Here is a 19,443-nt window from a genome sequence, read left to right on the forward strand (position 1 = left end):
AACAGCATTATTATCATGCAAAGATTCCAAACTGCCCACAATAAAATCATTGTGCCTTGATTCAAGTTGTCCTCCCCCAGGGTGCCATAACACCACAGCTGATGATGCTTCATATCACTTTCTTCACAGCAATCATTGGCATCCCTGCTTACTTAGCTACTTAGTCCTGTTGCTGCCATCTGCTAAAGTTTTCTGAATTAAAGACATTTCTCAATCCATTTCAAGATCATTTAGATATCTATGAGTAGATATTCTATTTTAAATTCAGTTGGCACCAAATGTTACAAGACACTCCACTGTATTATGGATACAGTTTCTATATCCAGCTTAAATATCATAGTTTGACTTATTTCCTATGATTCTTGAGTCATATATAAATGTCAGCCATGTTTACAACTTATCCTACATATGAATATTATCACGAAGCCTGCATGATGACCGACTAACGTTCTACCACGGTGAACGTAACCCTGGTTCGGTAATAGACTAATGAACACTTGCAGCCTACATCATATCTTTGGAAACTCCCACGGAAGTGTATAATGAGAATTTACAGCTAAATTGCTAAGATGGTCAAAACGCGCTGTTATGGGGGATGAGAAGTTGCTTACTGTAGCCTATGAATAGCAGCATGTAGCATAATGATTCATTTTAGTATTGGATCAAAACGTGTGGGCTATTTGATATTATGCAAAGGTGTGGTTTCATGTGGCTACGGCTTAGTTGAACCCTAGTCCCTTGAAGTGCATTTTGCGATGCATGATCGTACAGCAGCCTAGACCCTAGGCTATAACCTAAAAAGATTATGTAAAATATATTAGACTATTATTATATAATTGATCAAATATATTGTTATTGTTGTTGTTGTTGTTATTGCTATTTTTGCTATTATTGTTTGTATTTGTATTATAAATGTATACTACAGCCCTAATTGTTAGTGACATGGAAAGTAGCCCATAACGGTTAAACATGAACGCTATAACGTTTAAATTGAGATATAGATTAAATCTAATATTGATTGTGGTGAAGTATGTTTTTTGGCCTATACATTTCGATTGATTGATATAATGGGTAAACTGTAAAATACCAATTTTCTTTAATGTCATTATTTCCACGCTTGTTGCGTGTTTATAAGATAGAATAAACCAGCTTGCATATGTTTTCTTATTCAGTTATTAGGCTACTACTGTGTGTAAACTACACCATTGAGAGAATGGCTTACAATTGCAAAGAATCATAGTGACATTGCTATCAATCATTGTATCAGTGTATCTAATGTAAACGGGGGTGTTGCATGGATAACATGACACATCTGGTCACTTGGCATCGTTGTATCTTGGTTACCAAGCGATTTATTAGAGATCCTTCTGCGCAACGACTAGGCTACGAGCCATGGTCTAAAGAACCGACAAACTCCTGAGCTCATTTTCAGTTCACTTTTAAAATATCCAAGTTTCACATATAAAAACTAAAGTACCATCTTAAACATCACGATTTAGTGGCACAAAAGGCAACCTGAAATAGAAAGTCTGGTTGGCCCAGTTAAAAGCGCCATCAAGAGGCAGCAGTGTTATCTCTCATGACCAATTTATTGCCGATGAACATATGGCCAATATTTTGTTTCACGTCATAGCAGGGGGAAAACAAACATCATGCAATGTTAGCGAGTCAGCAAGAGCAGAGCCACTTGGCCAGCTATGCAAACGCACTTGGACCATATCAGAAGAGCACCACTTGCTTTCTGGGTATATAAACCGCATCAAGCTTATCTCTGCACGCACTCCTGACTCCCATTTGGAGATATTTCATTAACCGCGCGCTGTCTTAACGCAGGCTACACAACTCATCCAATTCCAGTCATCAGTCACCAGGTGAGCGCAATATGCCTATGATCGTTGAACTCCCTCAGATACTGTGCATTGCAGGTGATGTAGAATAATACGGTTTATTTTTTCCTCGCTGTGTCCCTGTGTTTGTGTGTGCGTTTGTGCCTGACACCATTTCCTAACATCAAATCCAGAATGTCGTAGCCTATATGTCCACGTGTTTCAGATTTTCTAATGCTAGCTTGTATTGCATTTGTGATGTTCCTAAACTTGAATGTGTATCACAACTAGTTTTGAATTACTATTGGAGCAGTGGATGTTGATGATTTTACGCGCACGAAGTTTTACTATGACAGTCACTGTGCCCACATTTCCCACCATATTCTACATATAACTTTCGAAACAAACAGGATAGTTAAATCACTCTCGTGTCCAGGGTAACTGTGTATGAACCACAACTTAAACGATATGCTAAAAAGAAAAATAAACTATTTCCAGTGCTTTTGTCTGCATGTGTGTCATATAATGGGAGGACTGTAAATATTTTGCTATGGTAAAATCGATGCAATAGTTAGGATTAAAACGTGAAAATAATATGTATTATTGAAGCAAGATAGTATTGATTTTGTTCTGAGTAAAATTTGAGAGAGAAAACTGACCAACGTTTAACACAGGCCTCCATCCGACGATGTTATCCCCCTTGTCATGTCACTGCTTTGTCAGTAGAGTCCGCTAGAGTATTACAGATGCCTCTCCAAATACAGTTTAACACCATTGTCTGCCCTGCGTAAGGACACTGTGTCAGTATGTTTGTGTCATATTAGTGACTCCGGAGCCGTTTGCTGCTTGGTATAGGTGACGCGAATTGTTTGGGGAAATGTAATCGTGTTTGCAGGGTGAATGCATGCACAAAGTGTGAACGGTTGCTTCTCGTATGATTAATTTCAAGCAGGTCGCAGAGACTCTAGCAAATTGTTCCTTATAGTCTCTATGTGAGACAATAAAAGGGGGAAGTGATTAAAAATAATAAACCGTTTCGCAATTTGTCTCAGAGAACCAGATAAAGGCCTGCCACACACACTAACAGTGCAGCATGAAATTCAACGTTACAAATAAATTGGTGGTTTAACAAATGAAGGCATCTCCTCTGGGCACGGGCGCAGCGCTAATCTCGTTGTGACATGTTTAATCATTAGAAGAAGGCAGACGAATAAAGGCATTGGGTTTGCCCGCAAGCGAAAGGTGCTTGGATTTCTGGAATCAAAGTTCTCCAAATGATTTGTGCCTCGGGCCACCCTCCCCGGGCCATGACTTAGTCCCATAAATAAACCGGATGTGGGCCTACTTTTACCTGCATATTATATATAGCCTTTCAATCATAGAGGAGGGGAATCGGTCTTGTCACTTTATACATTTATCATGAGCACCTCGAGGCAAACGGGGTTACCTTTATCAAAGCTTAACTCCCAGCCTGAGGTGTCGAAACACACTGAAATTCAGAGATTAAAGAAAGGAATGATCAACGTTATAATACATCGTCCTGAAGCATTCTTAAAGCATTCAATCAGAAGATGTATTTAATCAACTGTATAAAAGGCCTTTCTTCATTCGTGAACAATAGTTTCTTTAAAATGTGGGAAGATTTGGGTGAGAACTATCTATTCGTCCAACGGCCTTTTTTGATTAATTTGAAAATTAATTAGGCCTAGGCAATGTGATGATGGTGAATGCATGTGTCTGCATTGGTTTGGTATTGTATTGTAACAATTATTAGCATGAGAACCGTCTTATAAAATAAGCTGTTTACAGCAGAACTTAGCTCTCTATTATTTATTTGTGTAAAACACAACTAAACAAATTCAACAGTATGCCTATTTTTTCAAGTGCAGTATAATTATTTAATATCAGTCGAATATTACAGACCTTTATACATGCTCCGTTTTAGTTACACACACAACCAGTGATGAAAGACCTAGGAATTCCCATGTGAATTCAGAATACACTGGTAATACATTGTTTAGACTGTATCCAATGCCTTTAGCGACAATTACACTCAACTGGGCGGAAATGCAAACCACGAGCCTCGCTCTATCTGTTGCAAAGGGACAATTTAAAAACAATAGTCAGGGTTGCATCTTGGTTCTTCTACGCATCAACACTCTCTCTGTCCGATCATTACTGGGTCCGATACACAGCAGAAGATACACTCACTCACCCCTGTCAACGCTGCGCCTGAGACCCTTTAGCAGCCGGGCATAATGCTGTGTTGTCATTTTCTGGAGTTAAATATAACGAGAGAGGAAACGATTTATTACAGTTTTATTATTATTATCATTATTATAAACGTCATAAATATTACATCCTAAATAGTATCAGTATTAATAATATTATTAATATTTCATTATGTATATCATTACTGGTATCATTGCAATTAGTGTTCTTTTTATTACATTTTTCAGTGTGAAATAATATATCCATAGTAATAACATAATCATGTAGAATATGTAGGATATTCATTCATTAAAAGCTTTAGTAAGCTAAGCTCACTTCTTGCAGTGGGCTGGTTGGACACATTTATTATAAGTCACTTATTGCCAGGAATCGGTCCCGTCAAGTTATCTGAACCTGCTTTGTTAAAGAATGCCACGCACTTTTTTAATTTTTAATTTTACCTTTATTTAACCAGGTAGGCCAGTTGAGAACAAGTTCTCATTTAAAACTGCGACCTGGCCAAGATAAAGCAAAGCAGTGCGACAAAAACAACAACACAGAGTTACACGTACAGTCAAATAACACAATATAAAAATCTATGTACAGTGTGTGCAAATGTAGAAGAGTAGGGAGGTAAGGCAATAAATAGACCACTGCCCATAGTCCGAGTGAAAAGGCAAGCGGCCTGTTTGAGCTACATGTGAAAGTAAACAGGTAAACACAAGGAGATGGCTCTCGAAGTGAAGTAGGACACGGCCACTTTACCTCTTCCTGCCGAAACCCTCACTTCAATTGTTCAAATACATCCCCAATAACTGCCCACAGACCGCGTCGTGCGCTCCTACTACCATCAACACCAGCGGACTCTCATTTTGCCACAAAGAAGAATGGCCAAGCGGAATGACATGACTATAAATAATGCATACACATAAGTTTTACTGAACATAAAAATTAGGCTACTCGTTGTGAAATTAAGTAATTGTCTCATATTGCATATATTGATGAGATGTGCACATAGGCGTCGCAACAACAACAACAAAAAGCCTACTTCTTGTGCTTGTTTACTGCACACAGAGCGAGCTGGATGCCCCCGAAGGTGTCCCTCACACATCGCATTTATGCAGCATACTCGGCAGATAAGGTCAGGCAGTAACCTCTTTGCTATGTCACAGCTCGACTTTGCTCAAACCCCGTTCAGTTCAATTGAGTCACTGTCGCTGTTTGAGACAGTGTGATTAATTATATAGCCTATGCCAAAACGATTTACCTTTCAGGTCAGGTGCACTGCTAGCTCCGTGGGTGAAGGAAAACAGACCTACCACCATCCAGTGTGGATAATAATAATAACAAAACAATAATAATCAAAAAAATTATGTTGATATTAATAATATGATATTAAAAATATGTTATATTTCAAACTGTGTAAGGACGGGCTTTCCTTCGTGAAATTGCCTCTGTGGGCGGGAGGGTAGGAAACCCCACAAACTTTAGCCAGTAAAGTAAATGGCATGTTTAGGCACTGAATAAAATGTTTTGACACCTTTCTCGTCTGCGTCCTAGAGAGGGTGAATGAGAGTGTGTGTCTGTGTATGTGTGTGTGTGTGCTAAGATGAAGGACTTTCCTTAATAGGCTATTGTGGAAGGATTCAGGACGGAATGAAGAGATAGTCCATTGAAAGCAGTTGAATGCCATGACAACTAGGAACAACCTCAGATTTATTCCAAACAGTTAGAAAGCATTGTACAGGGGCGTCAATCATCCATTATTTCGCCCCTGAAATAAATGCAAAAACTGCACCCAGACAAAAGCTTCCAACAGGAGCCGGACATTTGTCTACATTTCCCCCATTGTCTGCAGCTTAGCAATCGGTTTGTATTTGTGTTTGGCCGGGTCCGACCACCCAGGATGCGCAGAGGACTTGCTAGAAACGTGCAACATTGTCACCCACATCACATACTAGATAGGAGGCAGAGGGGCAACAGCAGAGAGAGGGGAAGCTAAAAAAAAAAGTATTGAAGGGAGGAAAATAAACGAATCTACAATGATACTTTGCTTTCTATGAAAGAGGTGACGATGGAGCACTTATAAAGCACGTCGAAGGAGACTGCACAAACAATAATCTGCTGTGTTCTTGGGGGAAAACGCACATTGAAGCAATTTCCCAATAATGCAATTGGAAAAATGTCTTTAAAAAAGTTCTTAGAGCATGCTGTGAGAACCTGTTATGTTCAATTCAATAGCACGTTCAAAACCATCATTGTCAAGATTAGAATATAGTCTTCAAAAGCATGCATAAACGCTAGGCTGTTCTTCATCTCGGCTAAAACGCTGCTATTATAATACTATAATACTATGTATTATCATAATGTATTATTATTATTATTATAGGCTATTCGTCAATATTATTATTGTCTATAGGTTATCATTCATTGCCCATTTTATATCCGAAATTGTTTTCCAAACAAATATAATCCGATTTATTTTATTTAAGCCCCTTGTCCCTAAACCTGAATCAAAATATTGACTCAAATGGTTTACATAAATAAGTGTTAAAAAAATCTGTCAATGTCTTATTTAGGAGATAAAATATGATAGAAATGAATAGGCTATCGAACGGGTACCCAGACCACAGTTTTGTACAAACCATCAAAAATACGTTTTCCAGCTTAATGATTCAATATTTTATATATGCGGAGAGTACAAGGCAAAAGCTTTTTCAGGAGCAATTTGTTAAAACGAGCGTTCAAGTATTCGGAGTGTAAAGCTACTTGGAGGTCCTTTGTATGTAAATAGGGTGTAAAAAAGGCCCTCCCCATCTTTGTAATTAATTGACACGTTATACCACTCATCATGTTCTGAAGCACCAATGGTAGAGGCTCGGATCTGCCCAAAACCCACAATTTCACATCTGCAAACACTGTCTTCATCCACTTGACTCCCAAGACCCGCCCACACGTGGCCAACCTTTTGCGTTTTTAATGCTTTTTCACTGCAGGTTCATGTGTTGAGACCAACCTTATATGGACTGATCAGACCGGTAATGGCTTATTTCCCCCTAGCACCCAGCAGTAGCACAGTGTACATGAGCCAGATATAGCACTTCAGCCACTTTGGCATTCTTCCTGGACTTACAAAACTGATTGCTCTTCTACTTGGTTAGGTAATGCTTATCGACAGAGGCTCATGATTTGCTTTGACTGTAGTTCAACGTAGAACGGAACTGAGAGATCCCTTTTTTTCTGAACGGCGATTGTGTTTTGTCTTTTAAAACAGCGGATTGCCAAACTGGTGCAGCAACTTTCCTGCATACATTTCCCCCGAATATGTCGTTGACCAACACAAAGACGGGCTTTTCTGTAAAGGACATTTTGGACCTCCCTGACACGAATGATGAAGAAGGATCTATCACTGGACCGGAGGAAGATAACGAGGGATCAGAGACAACAAAAAACACTGGAGTTTTGGTGCAAAGTCCTCTCGAAAACGTTCAGAATCTGCCTATAAAGAACCCCTTTTATGATAGTAGTGACAATCCTTACACAAGATGGCTTGCCACCACGGACAGTATCCAATATTCACGTAAGTACTCTTTAAGAATGTGAAGTTCATTTGCATTGCACATACTGTTGGTGTTAAGACTTGTATCTGCCTGTTTTGTGAGTGAGAACGCATCATATATGTGTTATCAAATCTATACTTGATTGAATGCAGAATCACTCTATTCCTTAGTGTCTTAGCTCATTGGTGCCCTTGAATGATGTGCAGCATTCGTCTTTATTCACCGTGCATTGATTGCTGCGCTCGATTTAAGGCGTTACCACCATTAAAATAATATAATGTTTACTCCATTTATATTGAGTAAACAAGTGTTTCGAATATGATCAATAGAGACATGTAAATGCATCGACTATAAAGCCTCATAGTATCGTCTTCAGAAATGTGACCCTGTGTATTACATTTTAGCATGCTGAGGATTTGTAGGCAGACAATGCATGGTGTTGCTGCTCCAGTAAATCACTTTCTTTGGGGACTGATGGGAAACATTTTTGTGGGTCCCAACATAAAAAACGACATGAGCATATAACATTGTATTTTAGCTGTAGCCTACAAACGAAGTGAGTTACTTTAACATGTTGCTTTGAAAAAGTCCTAAATGTTGCATTTCCATGTGTGCTTGGCAGGTGCACTTCAGTCGAGAACCCCATTTTAACGGTTGTATTTTGTCTCTCCCACGCAGTGCATGGCCTATCAGCTAGTTCTCAAGACTCAGCCAAGTCCCCAGAACCCTCCGCGGACGAATCGCCAGACAATGACAAGGAAACTTCAAGCAACGGCAGCGACTCCGGTAAGAAGAGAAAAAGAAGAGTGCTGTTTTCCAAAGCACAGACGTACGAACTTGAGCGTCGATTTAGGCAACAGAGATACCTTTCCGCTCCAGAGAGAGAACACCTCGCGAGTTTGATTCGCCTGACTCCAACTCAAGTGAAAATTTGGTTCCAGAATCATCGATACAAAATGAAGAGAGCGCGCGCTGAAAAAGGTATGGAAGTGACCCATCTCCCCTCTCCCCGGCGGGTGGCCGTGCCTGTCTTAGTCAGGGATGGAAAGCCTTGTCATACTCTTAAAGCTCAGGACTTGGCGGCCACATTTCAGGCTGGATTCCCCCTCTCGGCATATAGCGCCCAGACCCTTCATCAAATGCAATATAATGCTCAGTACAGCGCCGCCACCACGCCACAATTCCCTTCAGCACATCACTTGATGCAAACGCAACAGTGGACTTGGTGAACTAGTAGAGACTGGCGGGGCTGCCCTTTAAGAGCACGATAGGGGGTTCACTACAAAATAAAGACTTTTCATTTTGCAGCTTGACCCATAGGCCTATTTACCATTTTTTGGGGGGCTAATGTGTGCGCCATGTTTACATGTTTTCGTTAAGAGAACTGGGTCCAGCCTCTCCCTAGATTTAAGAATGTCAATGCTCTTGTGAAATTTTGTAAAGTATGTTTGTGTGTTGTAGAAATGTTTCCTTTTTGTCCTTCGTGTTATAAGCACGTACAGAACCACTTTATAATTATAGAAGATTTCTTGCTTCTTTTACAATGGACCGAAAATATTTATGGCCATGAATAAACATTGGCAACTTTTAGCTTTTTTCCCTTTGTTTTTTGTAAATACTTTGTCGTGATTGTTTGCAAACCAGAAACATGCAGGATCGTATAAGTGGAGATATACATATTTCCAATAAAAAAAGAAGGAAGAATTTGTGGCGAAATTGTCATGACTGTCGTAACAGATCTCATATGATTATGTGAATAACAGTTCAATCGCGCGCTGATGGGGAAATATACCGATTTTTATAAGGATTTTAATAAAATGCTGTGTTGAAGAAATTACGTTTTGGTTTGCGTGTCTTTAACTACGTTCTATTTGATTTATTGAATACATACGCTTAACATTGGTAAGGAGAGGGACGACGACCTACGTGTTGCGTAAAGTGGCAGAGAGAGGAGGTTCATTTATCTTTCGCGCACTTGAATTCTTATTATTTGAACCTAAATTAATCCTTATAAATTCTCTGAATTTGAACACGTCAGTAATAAGGAGACTAAAGTCACTTTTGAAATGGGCCTAAAATCCACTCACTTAAGGGGGCATCTTCAGCTCAGAAGCTTTGAGTCAAAGCTCTCCTTTTCAAGGTCTCGAACTGCTCTCGTATTGGGGTGTGAAGTGGTATATTCTTTTAATTGATTTAATGCAAAAACGTTTTGATTTTACGCACGGTTTTACGCACGTGACTGTTGTCAAGCAAACACAGAAAGTGAAAGGAATATCAGTCAAGTCACGTATAGTCTTCAATATCTCTTGCTCTATGTTAGCCTATGCATTATACTGTAGCTTTTAGTGGATGGGTTATATAGGCCTATAGAGCGATGGGCTACGAATGTTGGCTGTATCCAAATAGTTATCTAAAACAGGGTACCCAGCAAAGTACTCGATACAAGGACCAAATTAGTCTCAAGTGAATCACAGCGCGCATTGCGGATTATCAGACCCAATTCAGTATCCTGGGTAAAATCATTCATTACCTTTGACAAAATCCTAACTGCATTGTGTTTGTCCCAGCACCGAGATCTTATTGAACAGATGTTAGAGTCGCCCTCACTATCATTGAACAAACAGCTACATTGACACGAATTGGTAATTATTTACAGAATTCTATCTCAAGGGGCCACTGCTTTTGGTCCAGGCTACAGAGACTCAATATGTTTTCTTCAGAGAGGCTACAATGTTTACATTTGCGAGCTGTGCCGGGGACTTATTCACTAATATTCGCTCTATTAACTAGTTATTAACATAATCATATTTGTACAAGCTAATGGCCGAGTTGTATCGCATTGTTTTTCACAATGAAGTTGTTGCTTATTCCATAGGCTATAGATTTTTTTTTTTAATACAGTAGAAATAGCATTCCTTGAATGACCTATAGGCTAATAGTTTCGATTTCATATAGCACTATTGGGTAGAAACCCAGGGTCCTGCAACATTTTTTTAAGGGCGCATATCTGTGGAAGGGGAAATAAGCTATATAATTGAAGTATAGCCTAATTTATCGCATTTCATTTTATTTCCAACATAATGTTTCTAGATAATGTTTCTAGACTATTGTTGCCTGCATTTTCCGTTTGCCTTAACCTCGAGTGAAATAAAAACTTGATCAAAAAAAGATGACATTAATGTTAGACTATACAACTAGACGTCACAACTAGGCTACAATGATACATTCCGATAAACACCCCTGGCTATAGCAACCCGCGTAACACAGCGTTGACATCATTTAGGTTCCGTTTAAGTCAATAAAACATGTTGATTTCTGTGTGGCCCTAACCCCGATGCCCCAAGATTTACTACTGTGACGGGGCAGTTGTTTGCAGTCCATCGTGGCACAATATACAGTACACCACACAAAAATCACACAAAGGCCCAGAGCCGATTGTGGTGGATGTTAGAGGCGTGCATATTAACGAGGAGCCAGAGTGGGAGTGCAGACAGTGTGGATAGAGCGACTGTCAGAGTTTCTTGGTGCTATTCAGTTCTTTTATCTTGACCAGTGCATCCCCGAGTCAGGGAGACGTATCCTTGGGTTTTTGTCGTGCCTGTCAGTTGGTGCCATTGTGATCCTTGTTGTACACGTTGTATCCCATATGGACAGCTGGGCTCGGGCAAGGAGAAAAGGATCCCTCACAAACCCAAATTGTGTCCAGCTTTCAAATAAAGCATTGTTGTCTCAAAGAAAAACGAATAAAAAATTCGTGCTTTATCTATTGTGGAAAAAGAACCCCCATTCACAGATAACAGGGAGTCCTTCTTCCTTGATAGAGCTATGCTAACAACAGACCCTCTCATTTCTCTTTCTCTCGCTCTCCTCCCAACTCAAAGAACGATTATTGTCTGTCCCCAGAAGTGTGTGCTCGGTCACTGGGCAGCAAAACTATTTTAAAACTCATAATTTCGAGCAGTCTTATTTCCTGTTAGCTTTATATCCGTTTTATGGATAGCATATTTCTGATCTCTATGGAAAATATCAGACTTGATTTATATAGGCCTACCATGACACGAGACAAGACATTCAAGAATTCAGGAATCTGAATGCAATTCTAATTTCCCTTAGCTTTATCCTTTCACTTTCCAGACATTTCTATTTCAATATTGTGTGGCTTATAGGCTTATAAACGGTTATTTTTCAACAATGACAATATAATGAATGCAGTAGACTTACCAATAGATAATACAGAGCACGGGATATTGGTTTTGAATGTATAAATCCGAATGTAGGCCTAAATGAATTTCTCCGATGGCTCTAGACCTACTTGTTTATTTATGATTTTTGTTTGTTGTCCTTGGGAGAAGAATCGAGTATTATAATAAAGACAGGTCTCCGTGCAGACCTAACGCGAATTATTCTCCTTAACAATTACTAACTTGCTGAATAGCACCTAGTTCAAGGTCTATCACATTCAGGCGTAGTACTACGTTTTTTTTCCGACTATAGAAGTAGAAATATTCTCCATGAACCACATTCACCTTGGGACCAAATTTCGGTTCTTATATTCGCATTAATTAATACACGAGGAAATGATGCAGCTTCTCAATGCCAGAACAGTAGTAGCGCTATGTTTATCTGAAATTGCTTTAGGATGCACGAGGTGGCGGGGGGGGGGGGGGGGGGTCAACAACAAATAAAACAAACATCTCGGTATGTGCAACATAGTTCACCCCGTGGATAATGCTATTATATGCGTTAGAATAGAATACTTCAGGAAATATGCATTTGGGACTGTGTGGGTCTTCGTCATCCTGACCGTTTGAACCTCGACATAAATCATTCTGGATCGTGTACATCTGCAAATAAACGAGGATTTCAAAGCTATAATAAGCGGAGCTTTCATTTAAAGGAAGCAATCTAGTTTTATTGCCTTAAAGAAGATCTAGATTAGATTCGCCTAGTGCCGTGGCACATTGCAGATATGAGAGAGAGAGAGAGAGAGAGAAAGAGAGAGAGAGAGAGAGAGAGAGAGAGAGAGAGAGAGAGAGAGAGAGAGAAAAAATAATAATCCGCCGTCACGCCTTGTTGCCACAAGATGGAAGCAGAGGTCTATAGTTTGGACCAATATTACACCGTTGTCCTCAAAACTCACAGGCCTACAGTATTACCATTATAATTTTATACATTTAAATGTTATTTTACTTATACATCTGATGAACAACTTGGCATATGATCAATATGGTGCCTTTTAAAGAGAGCAAGTATACAATATATGATTTAAAAATTATCATATTGCACTTTCGAAAATAAAGCAAATTACGCACCCTCATTGAAAGAGAGAGAGAGCGAGAGAGAGGCCAACTCCACAGTGTGGCGCAATTGGATTATGAAAACATTTGAAAGAAAATATTTTCAACATTTTCCATATCAGTGTTTTCCATATGCATGACACGGATTCATATTTTTGATTATTGTAGCACCGTGGACATATAAGGGCAATTGCAACATGCCATTTTCAAAACGTTGGTGGAATATAATATGTGAATAGAAAGCTGCCTATATAATCAGCGGCGGAGTTGGAAAAAGTCATTCTGGTAAATGACCGATGTAATATTATTGATAATTATATTAAAAATGAAATTTCACTGTAGCAGCATCATCATCCTGCACTCCCCCTCCTCATCCTCATCATCATTTTAGAGCAATGGCGCCCTGCTCATACAATGGATGAATTCAGCCAGGATAGGTTACCAATACCATCCATCATTTTGCGCTATTTTGCGGCAGCATGTACGTGATTTATAGCCAGGACAACAGGCCAGTGGAGTTGGCGCTGGTAACAAATAGCTTACTTTTGTTAGCTTTAATTTGATCATGTCAAGAGGATCACGTTGATGCACCTAAAAGCTATTCGCTGTGTTTTAGAAATATAGTGAGTAGCCTATGGAGATGTTTATATACATAATTGATGGAGATGCAGTGGGGGAAGCATACATTTTTTATATGATGATGACTGACTTGTTCTCAAGACGCTTCATTGTGCGATATTCCGCAGAGAACTTGGAGCATTTTACAACGTAAGGGTTTATAACACCTTATGTACTTGCAAACACGATAGTCTATCAGTTTCAAACTTTGTACAGACTCTCCAAGCAACACAAGTCAACATCTGTGAATCAGGAAGAATAGGACAGGCAGCGATTCTCAATCTGGGCGGGACACCCTAGAGTGGCTTATTTCCTCATTTAAGAGAATTAAAAAAATACATACAAATATTTTTTCAATAGCCTAAGCCTATCATAGCAGTTTTTAAGAAAATCACTTTTTCTAAAATCAGAATAACTTGCATATTTAACCAGCAGACCAAATATTTAGCATTTCTTTAACTCTTCAAAATGGTGGCGAACCTCTGGATAAGGCCTACTTGTTCACTACCAGCTGGTAGAAAATGACTACTGAGGACAGCTTAATAGTTGTGTATTGTTTAAATATACTATTACAGGTACAGCTCATTGTTTTATAATATTTTTTTTAAATACATTGAAAATGCATTGGCTAGATTAGACTATTTCTATTTTGAGCCTGCATGATGCCAGCCTCTCCGGGGAATCAATTTAACCAGACATTCAGACCTGGGATAGGCAACTGGCGGGCCTGCGGGCCGCACCCCCTTTGTAGGCCTGCTGACCAATAATAAATAAAAAAATACAACTTTAAAAAAAGTTATTATAATTTGGAACTCAGTCGTGGGATGAACTTACTATTGAGAGTTAGAATAATATAATACAGGCTCTACAATTTCTTAATGTGGTTGTGCATCAGCAGTCACTCAATTAGCCTATGTCAGCTTTTTTTAAAGATTGGTCAATTATTATAGGGGCCAGCTATCTACACTTGTAGTAAGCATAATCGAATTATCACCAGGGTGGGCCCATTGATCATCAGTTATCATATTAAAAACAGCTAACATTTGCCTCCACCCTATGGCAAAATATGTAGAATTGCAGGGAATTAGTTATAAAATTGCAAAATCTTCATTCCACCCCATGGCAAAATTTGTAGAATTTCAGCAAATTTGCTTTAAAACAGCAAACTGTTCTCCTTGCCCCATGGCAAAATGAACTTTAAAACATTTTTCTCTCTCTTTGCTGTCACAAGGGGGGACGCTAAAATGTTTTCCTCGCAAGGAGGGTATGCAGACCCATGAGCCACTGCGGCCCCTCATGATTAGTTCCGTTTTTTTGTGGCCCCCATCAAAGTTGCCCATCCCTGATTTAGACTATAGGAGCATCTCTCCTCTATGGAATGGTACGGTCCTTGGGTGCTTTCTGGGTGAACTGTACCACAACTGCAAGTATTTGATTCATCCAAATATCTACTGGACTAGCAACTACCATGAAACCAGGGAAAGAGGTGAGTAGAGACAAATATAACTGAATATGGTTGTGTGTTAAAATGGCTTTGCTGTAAACTGTGTGTGGATACCATGTTGACATACTCCATTATTTATGTTTTCATTGAAGAAAAATGTATAAGCCATAAATCATGTTTTTTTAAAGTAATGTTGCTCTCATGGAATGTCATTGGACATTACAAAATCTAGTGCTATTTGCATGTGAAAAGGCTCAATGTGTTTGTTGGTGGTATGCATACCTTACAGATTGTAGATTTAAGAGCTCACTTTTTAGAGCTCTGTGTGTGTGTGTGTGTGTGTGTGTGTGTGTGTGTGTGTGTGTGTGTGTGTGTGTGTGTGTGTGTGTGTGTGTGTGTGTGTGTGTGTGTGTGTGTGTGTGTGTGTGTGTGTGTGGTGTTTGTGCGTGTGTGTACGTGTGCATGTGTATGCACGCGTGTGTATGTGTGTGTTCTATCCCTACCAGGTCTAATGGTGGCCGGAGTACCTCCATGCCTGCAATGTAAAAAAAAAAAGGTGTATATGAGTGGAAACTAAATGCTTTGAGGTGCCCTCTGGGTGAAGGCTCAGCTGCCCATAGGATATGGCTGGATGACTTGGGCCTGGGGAAGCTGGGTGGCGTGTGCCAGCCAAAAGCCATGCAGACTATTGAACTGCTGAACAGTGTGTGAAACTCAGGCAATGGGATAAGGAGGATCCAGATACACTTGCAGCAACAGATACACTCACCACGAGTGAGGCATAATGTTTAGAAATGTAATGTGATATTATAGAGCAAGACATAGTTCTGCATTCCATGTGATGGAGCGTTAATACACATTCTATGTTACAGTTATATCTGCAGTGTTCAGATCATTTCGATCGTAGGACTTTTTATTGCTCTCCTAGAAATACAGTAACTTTGTAAGTTCAAAAAACATTTCCCGCCCCCAACAAAAAAGATCATGCCATCATTTCTTTCCTCCTTGCCTTTGTTAGTGTAAAGTGAGGTGAATAAAGTTAGTATTTTCTGTCCCATGTCTTTATTAAATATGATAACATTCAACTCTTCTGTGTTGCTTCTTCTTCGCACCCTCTGGCTATCCCCAATCCAAAGAATAAGTGTTTTGCTTTGCCATGTGACACATGAATGGCCCAGAGTGATGGAATAGTGGACATGCTATATATATTTTTTATCTAAACAGTAATTAGAATTGGGAAAAATGAATAACAAATAGGGTTGTAATTTAAATGCTACTTTGCATCTCGGCATAGGTGTCTTTTAATAAACATGTGAAGGTTGCGATGAAAAACAGCTCTATTGCTGTTTTTTCCAGTAGGTGTTGTGTACCATTGTCAACCAGTGACCTTCACTGGTCGTGAACCCAGAGATGTCAGTGCTGCCTGTTTCCATAACGACAACTGTCTCAAAGTCTCAGCTGACTGCCCTTGCTTGCTTTCTCAAGACTTCTACAGCATAGCACATCTACACTGTGTATGAGGCCAAGGCCACGTTCTGTAGACTCCAAACTGGAGTGAGAAATTCCTTTTAGACAATCTTAAGTATAATTGATTCTATTAGAGAATGATTCATCTTGTTTGATGACAACTGATCGTGACCCAGTTATGTGGCTTTGGAGTCACTTCAAGTCAAATCAAATGTTACTTGTCACACGCGCCAAATACAAATTACGGTGAAATGTAAGGTCTACACCTTACATCTACACCTTACAACCAGGCAGGGCTCCTGAGTGGCGCAGTGGTCTAAGACACTGCATCTCTGTCATTGCAGTACCTGGTTTGAATCCAGGCTGCATCACATCCGGCTGTGATTGGGAGTCCCATCGGGCAGCGCACAGCGTCGTATGGGTTTGCTAGGGTAGGTTGTCATTGCAAAATAAGAATTTGTTCTTAACTGACGTGTCTAGTTAAATAAATAAAAAATGCTTACTTACGAGCCCTTAACCAACAAGGCAGTTTTAAGAAATAAAGTAACAAATACTTGAAGAGCAGCAGTAAAATAACATGTACAGGGGAAACCGGTTAATTGAGGTAGCAGATATGGGTAGAGTTACTACTAAGTGACTTACGCATAGATAATAACAGAGAATAGCAGCAGTGTAAAAGAGGGGGGGCATTTGACAAGATGTTCAGGAGTCTTATGGCTTGTGTTTAGAAGCTGCTCTTGGACCTAGACTTGGCGCTCCAGTACCGCTTGCCGTGTGGTAACAGAGAGAACAGTCGATGACGAGGGTGGCTGGAGTCTGACAATTTTTAGGCCCTTCCTCTGACACCGCCTGGTATAGAGGTCCTGGATGGCAGGAAGCTTGGCCCCAAGGATGTACATAGCGTGGAACTTAGAAAATATTGCTTTTATTTACCTTGGATTGACAGTAACTTTATCCAGTTACTGCTAACATGACCCCCATTTTCTCCAGAACACATTACAATAGAGGCAGGATACTTGTCCACATGATTAAGCACGTATTTACTGTAGCAGAAATGACATGAACTAATTTTCGACCAAATGAGCAGTTTCTGCCTTTTTGCTTGGTAGGACAGCATACTCAATGTGGTGCATTGAGTAAAGGCAGTTAGTGAGTTAATGTCTAGGGTCTGATTGTTCCATTCACATTTTACTGTTTTGTTTTGTTATGGTTTACTGTAACATTGCCATTACATTACCAGTCATGACAGTCGTGGAGTTGTTGACAAAAGTTACTCTAATAAGTATGTACAACACAGGAGGTTGGTGGCACCTTAATTGGGGAGGACAAGTTTTCTGGTAATGACTGGAGCAGAATAAGTGGAAGGGTATTAAATAAATCAAACACATGGGTTTCATGTGTTTGATGCCATTCCATTCGTTCCTTTCTAGCCATTATTATGAGCCGTCCGCCACTCAGCAGCCTCCACTGAAGTACGATATATGTTGTATGCTTACCAGGCAAAACCAGCAACTTCATTTTGTTTTCAGAGATGCAGAGTTGGCTGTTTTTAAGAAAACGGTGTTTTAAGTACCTTAGAGTAGACATCCATCAGTTTGTTTAGTGCCGTCGAGAGAGAACTTGAAGTTGCTTACAATAAATTCCGAGTTTAAAAAGGAATAGGTTGAGAACACATTGGTAAAGTCTCAAAAAGCAAAGCACACTGGAGGCCTATCAAGTAACATGTGAGGGGGAAATGGCAGAGGGTTCATATATTTCCTCAGTGTATTGTAGCATTCCCAGTGTTGAAGTCGAATACATTGTTTAGTTGTGATACTCATATTCCAAATTCTCTCAATTCTCTGTGTAGTATAGCCTGAACAATGCATCAGGCTTCAACATTGGGAATGCTTCAGAAAACGGAAGATAGTATCCTGTCCTATTTCAATAGCTGATTCATTCATAAAAAGTGTATGTCAACTTCACAACAAATATTGTATTTTCATTACAAGACACATAGCAAGTATATTATTATACAATATCCACTCCTGCACTAGATTTATCTCCATTTAAAAGTGTTGTTGCTCTGACGTTACGGTATTCTCATTTCTGTATGGTCTTATGTTCTTTGTCTTCTCTTTCCCAATGTTCCACCTCAGGACTTGAAATGTCTTGTATAACAAGCACAATCTTTTCAAGTAAGATGGCCATTGGAGACTACGCCAACAATCATGTTCCAAGAGTTGATTGTTTATGCCTCTCGCTAAATGGATTGTCTCACCTTCTTCACAAGATGAACCTGAGGTGCTTCAGATGCCAACAGTGTGAAGCGATGCTTGGATTTTCAGTTTGATAATGACTACCCATCATCTGTCTCAGACAGACAGACAGACAGACACAATTCAATCAGAGAACAATTTAACCTGCACCATGATAACAAGACACAACTATGGATGGAAGCTCTGTGCATAATATAACAACTCAAATCTCTTTAATGTTGTGAAATGTCATAGATGTAAGTTCATTATCATCAACCTCTATATGTGGGTCCCTGAAAAAGTCACATTTGTGTTGATTGTATTATGTTAATGACAAATGTTATTTATCTGTGTTTGACCGTGGTGAAATAAAGTTAAATCTGGCTCATTTTATGAAAATGCGTGTGTTTTCTTCCCAAAAAGTTAACAGTTTTATGTTGGAGTTTGCTGAGGTACATTTTGATCAACAGAAGAGACAAAAAGCACTGTATGTAACCAGGACAACACACTACTTGTAATCATTTGATTGGCTCACATCAGGACCATGGCCTTCCTTCAAAATGATGTGTGTGTGTGTGTGTGTTTTAGTCAGCTGCTTATACACTATTCATACATTTGAGTAACTCCTGAAAATGTACATACAGTATAACATCCAACTGATAAGACGGTGGAAATGAAAATGTATGACATTGATTGAAAACAAATCAAAGTGTTTTGGTGTCTACAAGCCCCTCTAGAAAAGGCTGTGCTTTCCTGTAGAGCATAACTACAAGGCTTTGTGTG

The 19,443-nt window shown here is 39.5% G+C and overlaps 1 protein-coding gene and 1 long non-coding RNA gene across 4 annotated transcripts in view; one reads left to right on the forward strand and one right to left on the reverse strand.

Moving 5' to 3' along the window:
• Positions 1-5,820, reverse strand: part of LOC129812709 (uncharacterized) — a 19,552-nt gene extending 13,732 nt beyond the window's left edge. The window contains exon 1 of the long non-coding RNA XR_008753051.1: positions 5,305-5,820. This is a non-coding gene — a long non-coding RNA (uncharacterized LOC129812709). The remainder of the gene's footprint in view (positions 1-5,304) is intronic.
• LOC129812708 (homeobox protein Nkx-2.2a) lies at positions 1,665-19,048 on the forward strand. Of its 3 annotated transcripts, XM_055864521.1 has the most exons (4): positions 1,665-1,925; positions 7,312-7,617; positions 8,276-8,578; positions 18,562-19,048. In XM_055864521.1, the coding sequence occupies exons 1-4, from the start codon at positions 1,883-1,885 to the stop codon at positions 18,753-18,755; spliced, it is 846 nt and encodes a 281-aa protein (XP_055720496.1). In that variant the 5' UTR covers positions 1,665-1,882; the 3' UTR covers positions 18,756-19,048. The 3 variants fall into 3 exon arrangements, with proteins under 3 accessions (XP_055720496.1, XP_055720495.1, XP_055720497.1); XM_055864520.1 differs by lacking the exon at positions 18,562-19,048 and having other exon boundaries at positions 1,669-1,925; positions 8,276-9,434; XM_055864522.1 differs by lacking the exon at positions 18,562-19,048 and having other exon boundaries at positions 1,673-1,871; positions 8,276-9,434.
• The last annotated feature ends 395 nt before the right edge of the window (positions 19,049-19,443 follow it).

Source organism: Salvelinus fontinalis, chromosome 16, assembly GCF_029448725.1.
Source record: "Salvelinus fontinalis isolate EN_2023a chromosome 16, ASM2944872v1, whole genome shotgun sequence".
NCBI classification, from domain to species: Eukaryota; Metazoa; Chordata; class Actinopteri; order Salmoniformes; family Salmonidae; genus Salvelinus; species Salvelinus fontinalis.

What these genes read in the sequence shown, in the direction of transcription:
- LOC129812708 (XM_055864520.1), top strand. Translation starts at nt 1,883, where the DNA reads ATGCCTATGATCGTTGAACTCCCTCAGATACTGTGCATTGCAG. An exon ending in TCAGATACTGTGCATTGCAG is followed by an intron (nt 1,926 to 7,311) that starts GTGATGTAGAAT and finishes CTTTTAAAACAG; the next exon opens with CGGATTGCCAAACTGGTGCA. An exon ending in GGACAGTATCCAATATTCAC is followed by an intron (nt 7,618 to 8,275) that starts GTAAGTACTCTT and finishes TCTCCCACGCAG; the next exon opens with TGCATGGCCTATCAGCTAGT.